General features: G+C 47.2%; 1 protein-coding gene across 1 annotated transcript; it reads left to right on the top strand.

Moving 5' to 3' along the window:
* Positions 1 to 297: 297 nt before the first annotated feature.
* On the top strand, positions 298 to 18591 carry LOC125973288 (collagen alpha-2(V) chain). Its single transcript, XM_049727280.2, has 54 exons — positions 298 to 551; positions 6950 to 7186; positions 7371 to 7390; positions 7469 to 7501; positions 7581 to 7613; positions 7699 to 7752; positions 8149 to 8241; positions 8373 to 8444; positions 8569 to 8613; positions 9129 to 9182; positions 9251 to 9304; positions 9373 to 9426; positions 9502 to 9555; positions 9660 to 9713; positions 9832 to 9876; positions 10025 to 10078; positions 10210 to 10254; positions 10327 to 10380; positions 10506 to 10604; positions 10734 to 10778; positions 10848 to 10946; positions 11026 to 11079; positions 11186 to 11293; positions 11431 to 11484; positions 11599 to 11697; positions 11799 to 11852; positions 11926 to 12024; positions 12100 to 12153; positions 12252 to 12305; positions 12395 to 12448; positions 12575 to 12628; positions 12759 to 12803; positions 12884 to 12982; positions 13127 to 13234; positions 13340 to 13393; positions 13597 to 13650; positions 13733 to 13786; positions 13889 to 13942; positions 14038 to 14145; positions 14238 to 14291; positions 14424 to 14477; positions 14725 to 14886; positions 15049 to 15156; positions 15258 to 15365; positions 15443 to 15496; positions 15571 to 15678; positions 15931 to 15984; positions 16073 to 16180; positions 16529 to 16582; positions 16668 to 16775; positions 16891 to 17200; positions 17386 to 17567; positions 17781 to 18023; positions 18109 to 18591. Exons 1-54 carry the CDS (start codon positions 467 to 469, stop codon positions 18253 to 18255), a joined length of 4497 nt encoding a protein of 1498 aa, XP_049583237.1. The 5' UTR covers positions 298 to 466; the 3' UTR covers positions 18256 to 18591.
* Positions 18592 to 19979: the final 1388 nt, after the last annotated feature.

Genomic DNA, 19979 nt, shown 5'->3' with positions numbered 1-19979 from the left:
CGTTTCATTCAAATTTGTCAAATGAGCAATTTCATACTGGGCGACAAATAAAACTACAAAACGATTGTTTTGTCACTCCTGAAAAGTGAATCACAAATGCTCCTGAAGGTGTTGAGCACAAAGAAGGCTCGGAAAGTTGTGAACACGGCTGTAGTGCCAGAGGGATGGGATGGGACGGGACGGGATGGGATGGAACGACATGGGATAGGATGGAACGGCAGAGGGCTGACAAAAGGGGGAGGAAAATTAGGCTGGCCAGCATTCTTCTCATTTAAAGCTGTAACTACAGAAGAAGAAAAAAAAAAAAGAAAAGAAGGGAAGGAACGGGAAGGGAGCACTCAGGCAGTCTGGGTTGGGTCTGCTCGCCGCTTACAAGGAGAGAGGCTGCTTGCTATTCATGCAGTCATAAGCTCATCTCTTTCTTCTCCCCTTTTTCTTTTCTCCCCTTTTCCCCCTTTTTTCGCTCATGATGGACTTTGTGCATTTGAGGACTTTCCTTTTTTTGCTGCTCTCCAGCGCTCAGGTTTTGATTGTTACAAGCCAGGATGATGGTAAGTAAAGTGATGCCCCCCCCCCCCCACCCCGCACTGTTTATTTGATCTTCCGATTGCTGTGCTGCTGAAAAAGCTGAGTGCTGTTCTTGTTTTCATGTCAAACAAGACCTTTGGCGCTGCTTTCAATGCAGGGCGACCCGCTTGGCCGCAGGAGATGCTCGGGGGATGCGTTGTGTCGGATGAGCTGTGAAAAAGTTGTTGTTTTTTCCCAGTTCTCGGGGTCGGACATTAGGAGATGTCCGAGATGAGCGTGTGAGCAAATGTGGACATCTGTCAGTAATTGCAAGTGAAGAAGGAAACAAGCACCTTTGCGGTTTTCCATGACTCTTGCACAACTTGCATCATTGGAACATTCATTCTGTCTTACCACAAGCCCGCAGCCCCCCACCCCTCCAGCAGCCCCCCTCCCCACCATTGCGCTACATTGTACATCTGCAAAGACAATTTCATTGCTAAGGCGTCGGGGAGGGAACATGGACTCGCTGCTATGTTAATTTGGGGCAGATGTGAAGGAAGGGACTTGAGGATTGGGGGAGGCGTGGGGGCGGGGTGGGAACGTTGGGGGAGAAGATGGGCCGGAGTCTCTGAGTCACGGGAAGGCCCAAGAGGACTGGGGCGTTGAGTTGGGGCGTCTGTTAAAATCTCTAGGTGGGGGTGGAACACCTGAGTGTGCTTGTTTTAGCTGACCTGTGCTTTTTTTTTTCTCCTCAGTAGTAGAATGAGATCTCATGACGTCGTCACACAGTGATGATGTCACTTGGTTAATTTTTTTTTTTAATGAAGTTCTCGTTAACTGAATCTGTTTTCGCACAATGCTGATGATAGAGCGCCACCTTGTGGTAAATGTAGGCTATTATGGATATTTGGAACGAAATGTAGCCCTTTTGAATTATTTTAGCTGTGGAGGTGCTGCTGTTAGAATATTTGTGTAGACTAGCCATCAAGCTAGCTCTTCACTGGGAAACAATCCAAAGCACAAATGTAGAAAATCACATTTCAGTGGATGGCTCCTTTCCTGGACTTTTTCCTAACCTTGTAGGACAACTGGCTCTTGAAGTAATCCTTCCACAGACACGGTGGAGATCTCTAGTGCGTCTTTTTTCTCCAAAAGGAAAATATGTTTCATCTCTTTAACTTGAACTCATTATTGGATGGCAATACTGCCAGTTCACGAGAAGAAAGATCAAGAAACGGTGACGAAACTTTTGAGATGGAAAAGTGCAGCGCGTGCGGTCGGCCGTCGATGAGGCCCGCATTGCTGCAAGCTGACACGTTTCTGTCCAAATCGTTTTTGGCAGAAAAGTCAATCCAGGAAAAAAAAAAAAAAAAGAAAAAGAAATTGTCAGGAGGGCAACGGGTTTGCTGGAAAGATATGTGAGAACCTGGCGGGATGCTTTGAAGGTCCAGCTCACGTTAGTGCGCTTACATGGTGCTGGATGGAAGTCAGATGCGTGCACGTGTGGACAGATTGCTTGCACGTGATTTTTTTTTTTTTGTTTGGATGAGGGCTTCTCAAATTTTTTTGAGAAACGCTTCTCCTCATAATCCAAATGCCAAATGCAAATAACTACTAAAGAGCTCAACCAAAAGAGCTTCATTTAATATTCACGTTGACGTCTCCTCTCAGAGAATGAAACGGCTCAAAACTGCTTTTCCAAATCAACGAAATGCACATGAGCTCATTTTTTGGGGCTTTTGCAAATTGTTTCCAGTTGTTTTTCCGCCACAATCGCGCCGCTTTTCACGGTCCAAACGGCAGAACTGGAGCGGGTCGGCAGACGGCTTCCATTAAAAGCACACGCTGCATTTTTCAGACACGTTTCTCGACGGGGGTCTCGTTGCACACTTTGGCCTCGGGGTCTTCGTTCCAAAGGGGCCACGTTAGTCGAGGTGTCGCTCAGCTCGGCTCGTCTCGTCTCTTCTCTTCTTGGCGGCCGAAGCGACCGACGTGAGGAGCGTCGCTTGACGGGAACCAAATGATTGCAGTCAGCAAATGGAGGCCGGGGCGGAGGGGGGAGCGGGGAGCGGGGGTGACGGGGGTAGAACTTGAGAAGCGATGCTTTCCAGATGTTCAAACTCGCCGCTTTGGCCCTATTTGGAAAATATTAGCAAAGGAAAGGGCCCCCGTCGCCGGGCAGATATGCGGAAGGGCAACTTGAAATGGAGCGTTTCAACCCACGCATGACGGACGGACAGACGAGCTGTCTGAGGCATCGTCCGTTTTGGTTGGCCTTGACATGCTACTCTCCAAAACTGCCACCAACAATCTAAATGCCACATTTTCTTTTCTTTTCTTCCCACTGCAAAATGTTGATGAACGGAAACCAATCAGGACATGATAGATTTGAACGCGTCACTGCGTTGTCATAGCAACAAGCGGCGTGAGCGTAATTGTTCTTCCCAGCAAGGCATGGCATCAGACGTTCACGACTTTATGGCAGTCAATCAGAACAAGTCAAGCTCACTTTGACGAGAGCCGCAAAGTGGTGAGCGGAGGCCGTAATTGCAGGTTGCGGGAGTCCGAGCGAGGTCGCGCCGGCCGCCGAAGCTTTGCAATGCGGTCCGTGTGTTTGGGCTCTGCGGCATGTTGGACAGACACCTTTTATGTTCTCTCACCAATGTGAAGAGATTCTGTTCTTTCATCCAACGCCGTCTAGGGTCTTGTAACATGGATTTTGCAATGGAATCCCATTTTGTTCTTGGCTTGACGTTAGCGTTGCTTCAAATGTCTTTCGCAAATCCACCCAAAGGTTCCGCTTGCCGGTGTTTCCCTCTCTGTCGTTTGACAGAAATGCAGATGTTCCCGTTTGTCGGTCGGCCGAACACCTGCAAAAGCCATTGGAAGCGCTTTCGGCCTGAGGGTTCCCCCGTTTCAAGCTGACGTCTTTGCGAGACCTATAAAAAGCAACGCATCCACGTCAGTCTTGTGTTTGACCCATCAAAGTTGTAAGCTATGACATTTCTGAATCCAATTCCAAGGCCTTAGCCTATTGTTATTATTTTGGGGAAGGTCCTCGTGTCCTTGTGTGTAAAACATGTTGCTATTACCCGACACGTTTCAAAGGTGGCGTGAATCCAAAAAGCATGCCTTGTCTTTCAGTTATTTGAGCACAGTCTCCCATATTGGGGTGCAACGCCGGCGCTCTGGAACGACATTGTTGGGCCTGGCTGCTCACTATGACCCGGTTCAATTATCGATTCCCATAATTTGGAGCTCGTGTCTTTGTTTTAATAATCGTTTTTCTTTTATGTTTCCGATACTTTTGGACGGTGGAACGAGCGCATGGGTCAAACGGACCCATGGCCATTATTGACATTCCTGAGGAAGGGGCATTCATCTCTATTTTTGACACACTGTTCTGAACTTGTTCTGTCCTTTCCTCTGGCTGTTTCATGTGTTACAATTTAACGTAAACAACAGAAAGAGTTGCTGAGGGGCTTTATTGGTGACTGCGTCCGCCACGAGCGGAGCCTTGCCACGGCCCACGCAGATGTGCATGACATGTTGTGTAAAGTATGCGAGTGTTGGAGACGAGGGGAGGGGAGGGGAGAGTAGGGGAAGGGGTAGGGCGGGGCTTCCAACAAGCGCTGCAACTCCTCTGCATTCACACAGCCTGGAAACTGTTGATATGAGTTGAGTTTATTGTCATAAAACAAGGAGCATTAAACCTTGTGTAATTCAACCAATCACATGGCATCCATCGCCTTAGTCATGAGCGTTTAGCTTAAATAATGCTTATCGCCATAGATGGGCTAACAAATGACATTGTTGTCGGGCTCTTGGAAATGGCCGTCTCCTTGTTGTTGAACGAAGGCGGCGTGAAGGCAAAGCGTGCGCTTGCTGTTTTCTTTGCAGATGATACGCAATCCCCTTGAGCGTGTCGACTTTTGTCGCCCGTAACAATAGCAAGGCTGAGCTCGGATAAGAAGAATTCAATAAACATCGTCTGATCATTTCGGCCTTCCGACAAACATTGTCCGAGCACGGCAAACGACTCGTACTTGCTTGACTCGAGCGTCAATCATTACGTCGTGTGACGTAAGCTGGTATGCTGTGTCGGTTAGCTCCTGTAAAGTGAATGACAAAATACAAACATGTGAATGTAATCTCATGCTTGCCAGTGGCCCAGCATTCCTGGCCTGGGGGGGAGCGTACAATACCATGCAGTGCATAGGAGCACTAGCAGCTGCATTTCTTTCTCACAACTGTAACAAAATGGAGACATTTGTAGACTTTTTCATTTCAGGCAAGCCACCATTCCTCCTGCCAGTCACAACACCTCTCGCACCCTGCAACAACTGTCACGGCTGGCGGATTTATCTTTCCAGTTTTCTTTCTCCCTCCAAAGAAAATGATTCTTAGAGGAGGGCTCATAAATCTACACCAGCATTCCTATGGAATTCAATCGGTCTTTGAGTTTGTGAGCTGACGCCAAACCAATAGATGGCTGGCCACGCAAACCCGTCTAACGTTGTAAAAACGTCTCTCCGGCAAGGCACCATCTTGGCAAACCGGATCGAGAATGGCCATTCGTAAACAGTGACATTTTGGAGAAGGGGTTGGGGGCAGCCTGAACATGTACGCTGTCCACCGTTTTAACTTTCCTAGCACACAGCTCCTCCCTTTCTGGAAAACGTCAACTTTTGTTTGGAGAGGCCAAGCGGAGGAGCGTGTTGAAACCTCGGCCGCTAAGCCTTATCAACAGCCAGTAATGCGGCGGCAAATCCTCAACGCATTACAAAGCTAAACAGGCCAGAGCAGAGCCTTAAAACAAAGCAGCCGCTTGAGCAAATGGCGGCAAACGGGGTCGCTTTTGGCTTTGTCTGGCATGATTTGTACTCAGGTTGCGAGGCCAGCCAAGATAGAAGCGACTTTTAGTGCACGAAAAGTCGCCAGACCCAGGTCGTGCTCCCGACTCCGTGTTTTGTTTGACGCTGAGAGGAAAATGGCTCCTCTGTGAGCTGCCTGGTGGAAAATCCACATCACGCTGACACATGGATGGTTTTTTATTCTTTGTCATTAGCGAGCTGTGCTTCGTACGTTTATGGAAAAGTGAGGGACACGGGCGGGGGGGCGGAACATCTCGCTCTTCCAGACTTGCGGTCGGGCTTTTGAGACCCCACTGAAAACCGCGAGGCGCTTCCGTGAAATATGCACTGTTGTGGAGTGAGAATCTCCATATGCTAAGAATCTCTGACAGGCTAAAATCCCTTGATTGGAAGATTTGTCCACACCTGCAACACACAAAAAAATGATTGATGAAGATTTTTCATTTTTTAATCATAGACTCCCATTCAGTGCACGTAACGGACGGGCCTTAATTGCCACGCGTTACGTTCTTATCATGTCGAGGCACGAGGAGCTCAAATTCCATTTGCATTCACATTCTCGGATACGGCTTTCCTTTTTTCGTATTCAGCTGGAAATGTTTCAGTCGGTAAACGGCTGCTGTAACCGTGAGCACTTATTTGAACACCGGAATGTAAAAATCGGATTGTTTTGCTTGTGCATGCTAAAAGCATTGGCTGCTTTAAGAACAAGCCAGGCAACTTTGCTCTCCCAGTGGTGGTCTGGCAAGACTTACCTGCAGCTGAGCTGCCCCCTGCTGTTTGGGGGCTGGAGTGGTGATTTGTTTGATAGCTGGACATTGTGGTCTTTTGATTGTCCACAATATATTGGGAACATATATTTTGCAAGGAGATAGCAAAGTGTCATCAGAGTCGTGCTTTGTGCTGGCAAAAAAAATCCCAAAGTGCTTTTTCTTCAAAGACGGCAATGTTCGGTGGTGAACGCTTGAGCAGGTTTTCTCTAGTGTGCTTCAATGAGTTCAGTTCAGAGACGAATCCTCAGGAGGAAATGATGTCATGTCTAACAACTGGGAGAACATTTTCCAGAAGCTTATTTTCCATCATGTTTGTAGCGTCAGGTTCCGCCTGTTTTACCTGAGCATGGGTGCTAAAACCTTTTGCTTGGTTATTGTCTTTGTTTGTCATTTGAGGGAAATTCAGCATGTTTGCATTCTTTGCTATTGTAAAAGACAGCAGCTGAGTTGCTGCAGGCTTGACGTTGACAACTTTCACCAGTGACCCATTTCGTGCTACTCTGTGCTAACGCTGCATCTTCGCTTACCTTTTTGCCTCTGACGTGACAGTGATTGAGCTCCAACATGGTAGAAATTTGACACGTACTTGGCTGTTAATCAATGCGACGTCTTGAAATGATGGAACGTCCCTCCTGATACCCAACTGCTTGCATGCAAGCAATAAAAATGCCAATTTCCTCTTTATGTGACAAATAAATAGGAAGTTAGTTTGAGCATTCGGAGGCTTTTCAAATGGCACGATCGTCCTCTCGCAAGCCAGCGGCTCCAACAAGGCCTTTCCTGTGCTCCTAGGAGGCGATGGCAGCTGCAAAGCAGATGGCCAAGTGTTCCCCAACAGGGACATCTGGAAGCCGGAGCCCTGCCGACTCTGCGTCTGCGACAACGGCCAGGTCCTCTGCGACAACATCCAGTGCGAGGAGCTGAGCAACTGTGAGAAGGTGGTCGTCCCCGAGGGAGAGTGCTGTCCCATTTGCCAGAGTGAAACCCCCAGCCGTGGCGGCGGCGGCGGCGGTGGCGGCGGCTCGTATGGTGAGAGACAGTCAACCTGAAAATAATCATGACTATTTATCCAAATAATTTTGTCTCAGTTTCAGTTCAAATAGAGCATTGTGGCAATGTAAAATTGCTCTGTCCCATTCACGTACTTGTCGCTTCTTACACAAACAATGCATTCATGGAAAACTACTAACGTATGCTTTTGTTTTATCTGTAGGTGGGGGCAGAGGTTACCAGGTAGGTAACGGCATTTACACAAGTGTAGCACACATTTGGTCTGCTTGATTGGTCTCATCTGTCTGTCTGTGATCGCAGGGGCAGAAAGGAGAGCCTGGTGAGGTCCCAATCGTGAGTATGGTCTTTGTTTAACACGTCACCTCAAACCATAAAGAAAAACAAAGCCAATTCTAACTGGGAGTATCTGCAGGTGACTGGAATCCGAGGTCGTCCTGGACCTATGGTGAGAATCTTGGCAATAGGCTACAGACGGTACACACACTGCAAGGTGCAATGCATTCTCATGTTTACATCTTTGCCTCTCATAGGGACCGCCTGGTGGTCCAGGAGCAAGAGGACCCAGAGGAAACAAAGGAAGGCCTGTAAGTCACAGACACTTAAATCCTTGCCTCAATCCATTTTGTACATTTTGAGGAATAGCCGGAGCTAATCCTGGCAGGCTGACTGGCTGACAGTCAATCGAAGGGGCAACACACAGTCACAGAGCAGCAATCAGTCCATGCTGAAAGGGTGCTGTGGCTTAGAGCCTTGTTTGGCCATCAGGGAACATCAACCCGGTTCATTTGAAAAAGACAGGAAACCGGAGCTAAGAGTCATCTTTACTGGCCAAGCTTATTTTCCATAGCATTTGCGGCGTCTGCCCTGGAAACAACGTTAGGGTGGGAGGCAACCTTACCCCCTGGACGGATCACCAGACGATGACTCACAACATGACACAGGTTCAGACAGTGCGAGTACAGTCTTTCGTTTGCTTCCAGGGACTGCGAGGCTCTCCCGGTTATGACGGAGAGCCGGGAGTTCCGGGTCAGCCCGGTGAACCTGGACCTCCTGGACACCCAACTCATCCCGGAGTAAGTGATGACGACGAGCCTCCGCCAACTCCAATGCTCCACATGCGGAGAGCCCAAGAGAATCCTTTTGCGCTACCTTTCCGTCCCTCTTATTCATGTCAACACCGACTCATGGTCCGCTTCGACTGCAGGGTCTCGGCTCGCAGATGGCCGGAGTGTTGGAAGGAAAGAATGCACCGCAAAGCATGTTGACCGGCTCAAGGGTAAGATGTCCGCAAAACACATTTCCCCGAAACGTACTCATTGCTTCTCCACAAAGCTCAGAATTGTGTTATTTTTATCCTTGAAATGAAAACGGTTATTGGATCAACTCTTTGTTTGCTTTAGGGTGAAGCTGGAGCAAGAGGACCTCCCGGGCCAAGTGGTTCCCCTGTAAGTCCAATATTGTGACCAATGAATCACCTTTTGAGGCCCTCAATATGCCTAAAAAGTCCTCAGCTGCTGCCAGTGTCTTTGAATCCCGATGAACATGTTGCACATTATAATATCTGACATGTACGGTACTTTTAGAACTAAAAGCTGTCTTCACCCTAACCCCTAAAATTCTTTGGCACCCTCTGGAATCTTTAACGGCAGTTTTACCAGTTGACGCTTATTGGTGGGGATGTTTGTCATAACGGGGCGAAATGAAAATGTCTCCTGGACCCATATTTGGAAAAAAAACAGGGGGTCAGCCATTTTGTTTTGAAGCAGTAATTTCAGGAAAATTTCAAGACTCGTTCTTTGTGAAAGGCCTACTCGGGAACAACCGCAGAGCCAACAGGAAACAGACAGTCGATGCCAAATTGTGAAGTGGATCAGCATTTCCTACAAAAAAAGGAGTTGCAAGGACCTGTTCATTGCTGCTTGCACCTTTCTTGAATCTTTGGTTCTCTTGTCTCTAAAAGGGTCAGGCTGGACCACAAGGACCTCCAGGAGATGTTGGCGATCCAGGGCACATGGTATAACGACCTCTCCATTTTCCATGAGCAGTTGTCCAGATGTTAACAACGTAAATGTGCATTTTTAGGGTCCGTCTGGGCAAAGAGGACCCGAGGGCCCCCCAGGGAAACCAGGAGAAGACGTATGTTAAGCCTGAAATATCTTACCGCAAACTGCAGCAGTCTTTGTTGACCTCTTGTCCTCACACAGGGTGAATCAGGCAAGCCAGGAAATAGCGGAGAAGTTGGCTTCCCAGGTTCCCAAGTATGAACATTTGACCCTGTTGTGCTGTGTTGAAGGATAGTCATAATGAACCAATAATATTTGGACTCATTTTAGGGAGCAAGAGGATTTCCAGGTACTCCAGGGCCTCCTGGGCTAAAAGGTCACAGAGTGAGTGAAAGTGTTTTCACTGGTTAACGTGATGTCAAGACTCTACAATTTATACAATATGTTTTTCCTGCATTTATACCAATTAAAATGATCGTTTTTATTAGGGACATGCAGGACTTCTTGGGCAAAAAGGAGAATATGGAGCTGTTGGATCCAAGGTAAAATCATGCTGGCGTTGGTTTGGCAAACCGTATCCATATTAAGCAGACCTGAAAGGCTTGTGTTCACTTTGGATCAAACAACAAGATAATCAATATTTTTTTAATGCCTCCTCAGGGTGCCATAGGCCCACCTGGTCCAATGGGAGCACCTGGACCAATGGTCAGTATCTTGTCTAATTATCCAATGAGCTTGCGTTGTGTTTCTGAGTGTAAATTAGCCACACGTGTTGCTAAATACTGGAATTGATGGACCAAAGGACACGTTGGAATTGGAGGACAGTATAAACAATCAAGTTGTGTGTTTACAGGGTCCTGCTGGGATGCCTGGAGAAAGGGGCCGCTCTGGCCCTGGTGGCGCAGCGGTATGCAACAAATCATTTCTGGGGAAACTTTCTGCCACGATACCTTCACACCAGCAGGCGTTACTGAGTATGAGGCCAGATTCATTTTATGACTCTCAGAGTGTTTGTGTTTGTCTCTTTTTTGCTCTCAGGGTAAACGTGGTCTACCTGGTAACATTGGAAAACCAGGTCCAATTGTAAGTCAACATTCACCCGTTTAAATTTAAGGAGGTTGAATATAACCTTGTACAATTTGTATTGGTTTGCAGGGTCCCCTGGGTCTCAGTGGCCCTCCTGGATACCCGGGAACACCCGGCATGAAGGCAAGTTCTGTGAACACGATCTTTCCTCCAATCACATGCTCAAGGAGATCCACTTTATAGTTTAAAAACAAGAAATTTTTTTGATTTCTATGTACTTGTATCTCATTTGTGTTTGTGTATTATAGGGACAACCTGGCCCCACTGGTGTACGGGGTCCAGAGGGCCCTCAAGGGCAAAGAGGAGAGACTGGTCATCTGGGGAGACCTGGAACTGTTGGCCTCAGGGTAATGCCTTCTTTCATGTCACACTTCTCACCACAGGAAACATTTAGAATTGTCTTTGATCAATTCTAAAGATGCATATGCAATATTCCTATGACGTGTTACCCAAATGCTGGTATTCTGCATCCAAAGGGACCCGTGGGTACAGATGGCGGCACAGGAGTCAAAGGCCCAGTGGTATGTAAAACAACGCAATTGAAATCAAATATGTGAAAATGCTTGGATTACAAGGCTGAATTACTACAGGGAAACCTTGGTCCACAAGGCCCAGGCGGGCATCTTGGACCCTCTGGACCTCCCGGACCTCAGGGAAGCACAGGCCAGCCTGGCATCAAAGGACAACTGGTACGTTGACTGCATCAGGTTGGATTTTGCATTTCCCCAATTGTTGATGGCTTTTGATCTGTATTCTGTTTTTGTTTAGGGAGATGTTGGCGTACCAGGATTTAAGGGAGAGGCTGGACCCAAAGGAGAACTTGTAAGATGATCTCATACATTGTATTGCTCATACGTGCCACAGAGGTCAGAAAGTGCTTTAGTATCGCCGTCTGTCATCCATTTCCCACCCGGTGTCGTATTTCTAGGGCCCCCCAGGATCCCAGGGAGTGATTGGCCCCCAGGGTGAGGAAGGAAAGCGGGGACCTCGGGGAGACCCAGGAACTGTTGGTCCCCCTGGTGCTGTTGGTGAGAGAGTGAGTCATCATTCATCTTCAGGCCGTAACCTTGGGCATGTAGAAGTCTCGAAGCTATCGTATGCTTATTAGCAGTGTTTGTCTCTGACATGATTGGAAACCCGGTAAGCAAAAGGTAACATAGGCTGTGTTTACAGGGTTCCCCAGGTAATCGAGGGTTCCCCGGTGCTGATGGTTTGCCTGGACCCAAGGTAGAGTTCTTCTTTTACATCACGACTCCATTACAAGTTACCTTAGATAGATTTTTCTGTGTGATTATGGTGTATATTTCATAAATGCCATCTATATTGTATTTTTATCTGAAGGGTTCTCAGGGAGATCGTGGAATATCAGGCCCATCAGGACCAAAGGGTTCCTTAGGAGACCCTGGTCGTACAGGAGAACCTGGTCTACCAGGTGCAAGGGTAACACTGACAACTTTGACATTTATAGCAGCAGTCTCCATTAGTCCAGCGCTTCAGTCTTAAATGTTTCCATCGCTGACCTTTCAATCTGCTCTTCAAAGGGTCTTACTGGTACTCCTGGAGTGCAGGGGGCCGAGGGAAAGCCAGGGCCAGTGGTATGTGAATGTCCGTTTGACATTATATGTGCAAACTGGGTTAAGTCTATGTATGGCTTGGCTTGTCTTTTAGGGTGGGCCCGGTGAAGATGGTCGCCCAGGCCCTGCGGGTTCCCTTGGCAATAGAGGACCTGCAGGAACAATGGGAATACCAGGCCCCAAGGGATTTAATGTAAGTCCCACTTTGCAGCTACCCGTTTCATCTATGTATTGATCACGATTTCCAAATATGTGCTGCCTTCAAAAGGGGGATCCGGGAAAGACAGGTGAACAAGGATCTGCTGGAGTAGCTGGTCAAAGGGTGAGTAAGCTGGAATGTTGCTTTTCTCTTTTGGCTCGAAATTCAACTATGACATCAATTAGATTTTGCAAGACTGACCTTTGTGCTTTGTCCTTCAGGGTCCTCCTGGAAAAGATGGAGAGGTTGGACCTGCCGGTCCACCAGGCCCCTCAGTAAGAGAACTTTAAACCTTTAAAGTCCTTTTGGTTCCTCCACCATTATCAGAAGTGACTAAAGTGCTAAATACAGAATCAATCAACAGGGTGTTGCGGGTGACAGAGGAGAACAGGGACCCCCAGGTGTAAATGGATTCCAGGTGTGTTAGCCAAGTGTCTCCTCTAACTGCAGTAGGCATTGCCCATGTTTGTGACTGAGCTACATGTCAAAAGATATAATGTTCTTCAGAATAGATCAGGTACTGATGTGTCTATTGTTTAATCAGGGTTTACCAGGAAATCAAGGTCCCCCTGGAGAATCCGGGAAACCAGGTGACCTAGTGAGTATAATTTAAGTTAAAGATTGATGCAATCGCATTCTTTATCTTATTAGTGATTACAATCATATCATTTTGTGATTTTGAGTGATAAACAGGTTTGCTGAGCAAGCATGTGATATTTTTCTTTCAGGGTATTCCTGGAGAGCTTGGTGCAGTTGGTCAAATTGGACCTAGAGTAGGTGGACTTCACTTCTCAGAATGACATTAATGCGTGGTGGGGGTAGGCTTTGAGAACTGGTTGGGTTTCTTCCGCAGGGTGAGCGTGGAACTCCAGGGGAGAGAGGCGAGCTGGGTCCAGTTGGTCTGCAGGGACCCAAGGGAATCCCAGGAGCTCCTGGTCCCGATGGGCCAAAGGTAAATCACTCTTGCACATTCAAGATGCAACTTGAAATTCGTAGTAGGTTGTTCTCTTGATCGGCAAGGTCTGTTAGCTACAGTCTCTAAATTAGCTAAGGAGCCATTTTGTCTTGAAGTGACAATCTCTGCTTGTCCATGAAGGGTAGTCCTGGTCCCGCTGGTGCCCTTGGTGATGTGGGTCCTCCAGGTCTTCAGGGGATGCCAGGGGAAAGAGGCATTTCTGGCCCATCTGGACCGAAAGGTGACAGAGTAAGTGTTTTTTTTCCACGTTATTTTGATTTGATTTTGCTTGTGAAAGCAAGTTGGAATGAATGGAGTTGTGATTGGAGCAATATTGTGGTGTCTTTTGTGCAGGGAGCCATTGGTGAGAAAGGCTCAGAAGGTACACCTGGAAATGACGGAGCAAGGGTGAGTAACTGTATTCGTGACCCATGTCACACATTGGGAGTTTTTTGAAGACCTAAAGTTCATGTTGTGCTTCCATAAATGGAACGATTCAAAGCCCACCCCAGAAAAACACATGCGAGCCCAAGCCATGATACTATCTCTACTGGCTTTCACCACTGAACGGCAACAGGGCCTAAATGTCTGTGCATTTCCTGTGTTTTCAGGGTGCACCTGGACCAGTTGGCCCATTAGGACCTGCAGGGCCCAGTGGTGAAAAGGTAGTGCTTTTCAGAACCTATGACTGCTTTTCAAAGGACAATGTATCTGGAGCAATTGAAGTAAGTATGTGACATATTTCAGGGAGAACCTGGACCTAAAGGACCTGCTGGACCTCTAGGTTCGAGAGGAGTGCCTGTGAGTATACGTGGCCAAAGCTTTAATTGCATATGTGCAATTTATTGCATAGTCCCGGTTACTGCAGACAAGACAAGCTGACTATTTGCTCATCCTTTGCAGGGAGCCAGAGGTGACCCTGGCCCAATTGGTTCAGTTGGTTTTGCTGGACCGCCTGTAAGTTCTCATCAATTGCCTCGAGAACACAGGAACATAAACCCAAGGCAGTGTTTTAAAATAAGTCTGCTGCCTCTTTTACTATTTCATCACAGGGTCCCGATGGCCAACCTGGAGTCAAAGGAGAGACAGGGGAACCCGGCCAGAAAGGAGATGCTGGATCCCCTGGACCTCAAGGCTTAGCTGGTGCTCATGGTCCTCCTGTACGTTATAACAATGACAAGCCAACCGCCTTTCTAAATGTTAATCAAAGCATTTCCTGCATACAAGTCAAATATTTGATCTCACTTTCAAGGGGCCGATTGGTGTTGCTGGACTGAAAGGCGGAAGAGGAACACAGGGTGCACCGGTATGATCATTTTATAATCACAAACATTTTTTGATCGTGTGACTGATCATAAAGCCATCAGTGAGCAAAAGGAGGAAAGTTAATAACAATGACCCTTCGCAAGAAAGATCTTATGTCATGTTTTGTCCCCAGGGGCCCACCGGTTTCCCTGGATCTGCAGGAAGAGTTGGCCCACCAGGTCCAACTGTAAGTATTGGCACCTGTCTAACATATTTCAGACAATCCAGATCAATCTGGAATAGCAAATATGTGTCAGGATTTAGCGGTTATTTGCTTTAATGGAAAGAGTATAGCTCATATGATACATTTTCAAGTAAGGACGCATGAAGCACAATACAGTTTTTAACTTGTGGACAACTGTTGTGCGTAAACCATATCAAGTATAGTGACAGTCTTGATCAAGTTCCCTTTCATGACCACACGATCCCCTCAGGGTCCAATTGGTGAACCTGGACCACTGGGAGCACCTGGAAAAGAGGGTCCTGCCGGTCTTCGTGGTGACCATGGAGCAAATGGAAGACAAGGAGAGCGAGGACCACCAGGACCTCCGGGAAGCTCTGGAGACAAGGGAGATTCTGGAGAAGACGGCCCTACGGTTGTAGTGACTCTTTTGTTGGGGAAAATACTTTTAATTGAATTACACCAGCTTATCTTAACATGGTCTCCACACAATTTTGAATTTGAATTAAAACATGAGTGCTCAATGAGCTAACGTTGGAATTTCTCAGTATTAAATATTGTGTTTGTGAACTTTTAGGGTCCTGATGGTCCTCCAGGGCCAGCGGGAACTACAGGACAGAGAGGCATTGTGGGTCTTCCAGGTGGACGAGGAGAACGGGGAATGCCAGGTCTCCCAGGGCCAGCAGTCAGTATCTGTTTCTGTTATGACACTTCCATACAGTTGATGTTATATAGCAAAATTGGTCAGTGCATTCACCATTTTCTAAGAGTCCTTTTTACTTTTAGGGACTGCCAGGAAAACAGGGATCCCCTGGATCAACTGGAGACAAAGGTCCTCCGGGACCAGTTGGCGTTCCAGGTGCCAATGGACCACGTGGTGATCCTGGTCCTGATGTTAGTACTCTTTCAATCTGTGTCTGTGGTTGTCCAAGTACGTTTCTCGCGCCTTCATGCTTGTCTTTGATCCTCAGGGCCCCGCTGGTTCAGATGGTCCACCAGGCAAAGAAGGTGTTCTTGGACAACGGGTAAGATCGAAAGAGGATGGAATTCATAAGAGGTTTTAAATGTTGCAAGAAACCAATTGTTGATACCTTTGAAGGGAGACAGAGGGGATCATGGTCCAGAGGGTTTGGCTGGTCCTCAGGGACTTCCGGGCCCCTCAGGTCCCGTTGGTGTAGCTGGGGAAGCTGGAAAACGAGGCCATGCTGTAAGCTGATTTTTCTCATATCTTGTTTGCCCAAAGGTATTCAGAATATCACTTTGACTCTCCCTCGTGGAGTTCAGTGTGATACAAGTGTGTCTTGTATCTTGAGCCTGACTCATTTGAAACATTCTGAGGACATGTTGGTGCTTGAATGAACTCAACTCCACATGCTGGAAGGGTTTGGGTATTAAACTGTAGGAGCAGAGGTGTTGGCAGACCCATTCAGTCCCTGAAGCCTTTTTCTTTATTTTGCAGGGCTCAAGAGGACCTGTTGGTCCTCCCGGATCGGCAGGAAAGAGAGGATTAGTGGTGAGCTCTTCCCTGACTTGAAATAGATGTTGGAAGGCAATACCATTGCCGCTTTCAATCAGTCGTAACTTGTGCACTTGTATCGCAGGGACCCCAAGGACCACGCGGAGATAAGGGTGATCTGGGTGATCATGGAGAGAGAGGCCAGAAGGGTCATCGTGGATTTACTGGTTTGCAGGGTCTTCCTGGGCCTCCTGTAAGTCCCAGCTTATCAGCGCGATCACAGAAATGTATTTATTCTACTTAGAGACTGCCGCAAGAAGCAACATTTCCCTGCTGGTAACATACATCAGGGAAGCCTGTTACTTGAGGGCTGGTGTCCTGCGTGTTAGATACAGTATGTCTCAAATGGTCGGATATTCAGCAAGGTCTGCAGAAGCTGCATAACAGTAGGAAGCATAGAAATCAAGCCGGACACTGGCCCTCCAGGAACAGGCTTGAGGATGCCTGACGTACATACATGTGCACACGTGATAGTTTTCTCTTAAGATTTGTGTCTACAAATAGAAGTAAGACCATCCAAAATAATATTTCGGCCTTTTAGGGTACAACAGGTGAACAGGGAGCTTCTGGAATCATTGGACCAAATGGTGCACGGGTAATTGAAAAACGTCCTCATTTCTTTTATTATTTGATAGTACGGTACTATTCTTTTTACTCTTTGTACTTGGATAATATTTCAGGGGCCACCTGGTCCTATCGGGCCTCCTGGAAAAGAAGGATACATTGGACAGCCTGGGCCCATGGGACCTCCAGGAACACGTGGAATCTCAGGAGAAATCGGACCTGAGGTATTATCTCATGAGACAATTATGAAAGAGTGGAGGCAACTTGCAAAAACTGAAACCGCACATGTTTTCAACAGTTTGGTGCTTGAGCAGTGTAACTAACTTTCTTGAAACACAGGGCCCTCCAGGAGAACCTGGACCCCCAGGCCTTCCTGGACCACCAGGACCTCCCGTAGCAGCTATGGATGATCTGTTTGGAGGCTTTCACGATTACGATGATGCCCCCCCTCCACCACCAGAGTTCAGCGAGGATGAGGCTCTACCCAACAGCAACAACTCCAGCGTCTTACCGGTGGACCCTGGCGTGCAGGCCACACTCAAAGCTCTCAGCAGCCAAATTGACAGCATGAAGAGTCCAGACGGCAGCCGCAAGCACCCTGCCAGGACCTGCGATGACCTCAAGAGATGCTACCCCTCCAAAAAGAGCGGTAAGTGACCAAAGACATTATGCCCAACTGAAGGTCCCTGAGCCAAGTCTTTGACTGCCATTGACAGCTATTGATGTCAAATCCATGTTAACTGGGGGGGGGGCTTGCAGTGAATCTTCAAACGCAAACTGGCTTAGTTTTGCAGACTTAAGCTCAAACACAGTTTGTTTCCCTCTGTGATGCAGGAGAATTCTGGGTGGACCCTAACCAAGGCAGCGCCGAGGACGCCATTAAAGTGTACTGCAACCTGGACACCGGGGAGACGTGCATCTCCGCCAACCCGGCCAGCCTACCTCGTAAAAACTGGTGGAGCTCTTCCAAGAACAAACCTGTGTGGTTTGGAGCCGACATCAACAGAGGAACCCATGTGAGTTCTTTGAAAACATTTCTTTCTCGCCTATGCAAGGCGATGGCTGCAACTTTGTGTTTGAATTTTGTCCAACAATTGCGTATATTTTTGACCCGGTTGTGGGGCTGGTCTGGACTGTAGCACCCGCAATGGAGGCAGGATTACCGTGGTTGTGGATTTTCCACAATACAGTCAATTAAAATGGAAATCACTTCCTTTGTCTCTTTGCAGTTCACTTACGGCAACAAAGAGCAGTCGGCAAATGCCCTGAGAGTGCAGATGACCTTCATTCGCCTGCTGTCCAAAGAAGCGTCTCAGTCTATCACCTACCACTGCAAGAACTCTGTGGGCTACAAGGACCAGAAGGCGGGCAACCTGAAGAAGGCCGTGGTCCTCAAAGCCTCCAACGACCTGGAGCTCAAAGCTGAGGGCAACAACCGCTTCAGATACACCGTGGTGGAAGACTCCTGCACTGTAAGTTTGCTCATCCCGCTTCCGAACTTCCATACGTGCTAACGAATGAGTCAAATGTTTGTTTGTTTTTCTCGTCCTTTTACAGCAAGCAAACGGCAACTGGGGCAAGACAGTGTTTGAGTACAGGACACAGAAAACTGCCCGACTTCCCATTGTGGATCTGGCCCCTGTGGACATTGGCGGCCCCAATCAAGAGTTTGGCATCGATATCGGGCCAGTGTGCTTCTTATAAAACCAAAACGTCAGCGTGTGATGGTGAGACTATTGAACTGACAGCTGACCCCGATCAGCCACATTGTACATACGAGTACTGAGGACTATTCTGGCCCTGTGGCGAGATATTTATTGTGCCTTTCGATTCCGAACACATCCAAAGATTTCAAAGCTATGCGCAGAAAGATTGAAATTCCAACAAATTAACAATTGGTGCCATTCAAAGCATTCCCTTTTGTTTTACTATGTACGTACGTATGTCTTGACTTTCTGCCTCATTGAGGTCCAAAGTTTCCTGATTTTTTCTTCCACCACTAAAACGTAAATGTCCAAATAAAGATTTATAAATTTGAAATGTTGACCTTGTTTACCATGCAGTGGAGCAACAATTTCATCGCGGTGTCTCGAGGGCCAACAAACTTAGCTTGTTATGAGGGGGCGGTCCCGTCTCGTGACATTCTGCCAAAGCAATGCGGAGTAAAGCTTTCGTTACCCGGAGGCGGCTCCCGGGCTCGACCGTGGTAAGCGGTTTCTACTAACGGATACGCAGCCCACAGTTTGGGGGAAAATCAATGACCAGCCATAGAAAGACGGAGACCACTTCATGCTCGTGTCGATTCGGTGCTGCAGATTCATCCACCCCCAAATGTAAATTCCCAAGTGTGCCCATACCTCCACTACGCATCAGAGGCTAATGCTGATGCTAATTGTGCGTCCAACAAAACTCCCTGCAGCTTTGCTTCCCTTGTGACTTTGATGATAGCGCTTCACCCAATGGCTGTAGCTGGGAAGGGATGGATGACCATCCAATGAGCCCCAATGTTCCTTCATCAAATGAGACAGAAAAAGGGTCCTCACAAAAGATGGAGCCACTCGTTTGATTTCACACTTGCTAGCTGGCCAGGGACACCAGGGACACCAGGGACCCAACATAAAAGCAATTCAAAAGTCAATTTTCCAAAATATGGCCCCTTTACCCATCTTTTCTTGACAAATTTTATGGCCTGGTACACACACAAAGTGTTTTAAATCTTCAAAGATTGTTCATCTCTTTGTTAGCTCAGCGCAGAACAGCAAAGATTCTAACACACCACCTATCTGGGAACAAGTCGGCCATTTTTTTTTCTTCATTTGAATCCAAGGAGGACTATGCAGATGTCCACACCCCCCCAAAAATATCCCGATTGCCGTTTCCTTTGTTAGCTACCTCGTCACCGAGACTGACATCCACCCGTGCAAGATTTTTTTTCCACATGTAGGCGCCGCTCTTTGGTGAAGTAGCATGATGCTAACTCCTCCAAGCTATCACGGTGCGGAACCTTCCGTCGTGCTTTGTAATGTTTTTCTTTTTTACTCCTAATAATACTGAAACAGTCAACGGTAGCACAGCTTATTCTGCTTTTTTTATGCATGTTGGTTGTCCCTTTTCAGTAAGCTGGGTTTTTATATAATCTTCAAATCATTTAACCTTTTTTTCTTTGAATAGACCAAGGTGGCTATGAGTGCCCATTTGCTTTGTATCTCCTGCTATGCAACAAATTAAACAAAATGCTTGTTAATCCCTTAAACTCTTGTCATGTTAATTTAAGAATTTGTTGCTTGAATGTTAATTTTGTCTTTTTGCACACATATTGACAAACTGTATTGATAAGATTTGTATTTAGTACAACAGGATAGCTTCTTTGTAACTTGAGCTGTTCAATGTGCCTTCCAGTCATTCTATTGTGATCATCTGGTGCTCAT

Source organism: Syngnathus scovelli, chromosome 8 (assembly GCF_024217435.2).
Source record: "Syngnathus scovelli strain Florida chromosome 8, RoL_Ssco_1.2, whole genome shotgun sequence".
NCBI classification, from domain to species: domain Eukaryota; kingdom Metazoa; phylum Chordata; class Actinopteri; order Syngnathiformes; family Syngnathidae; genus Syngnathus; species Syngnathus scovelli.
This window is presented reverse-complemented; position numbering and strand designations above follow the sequence as displayed.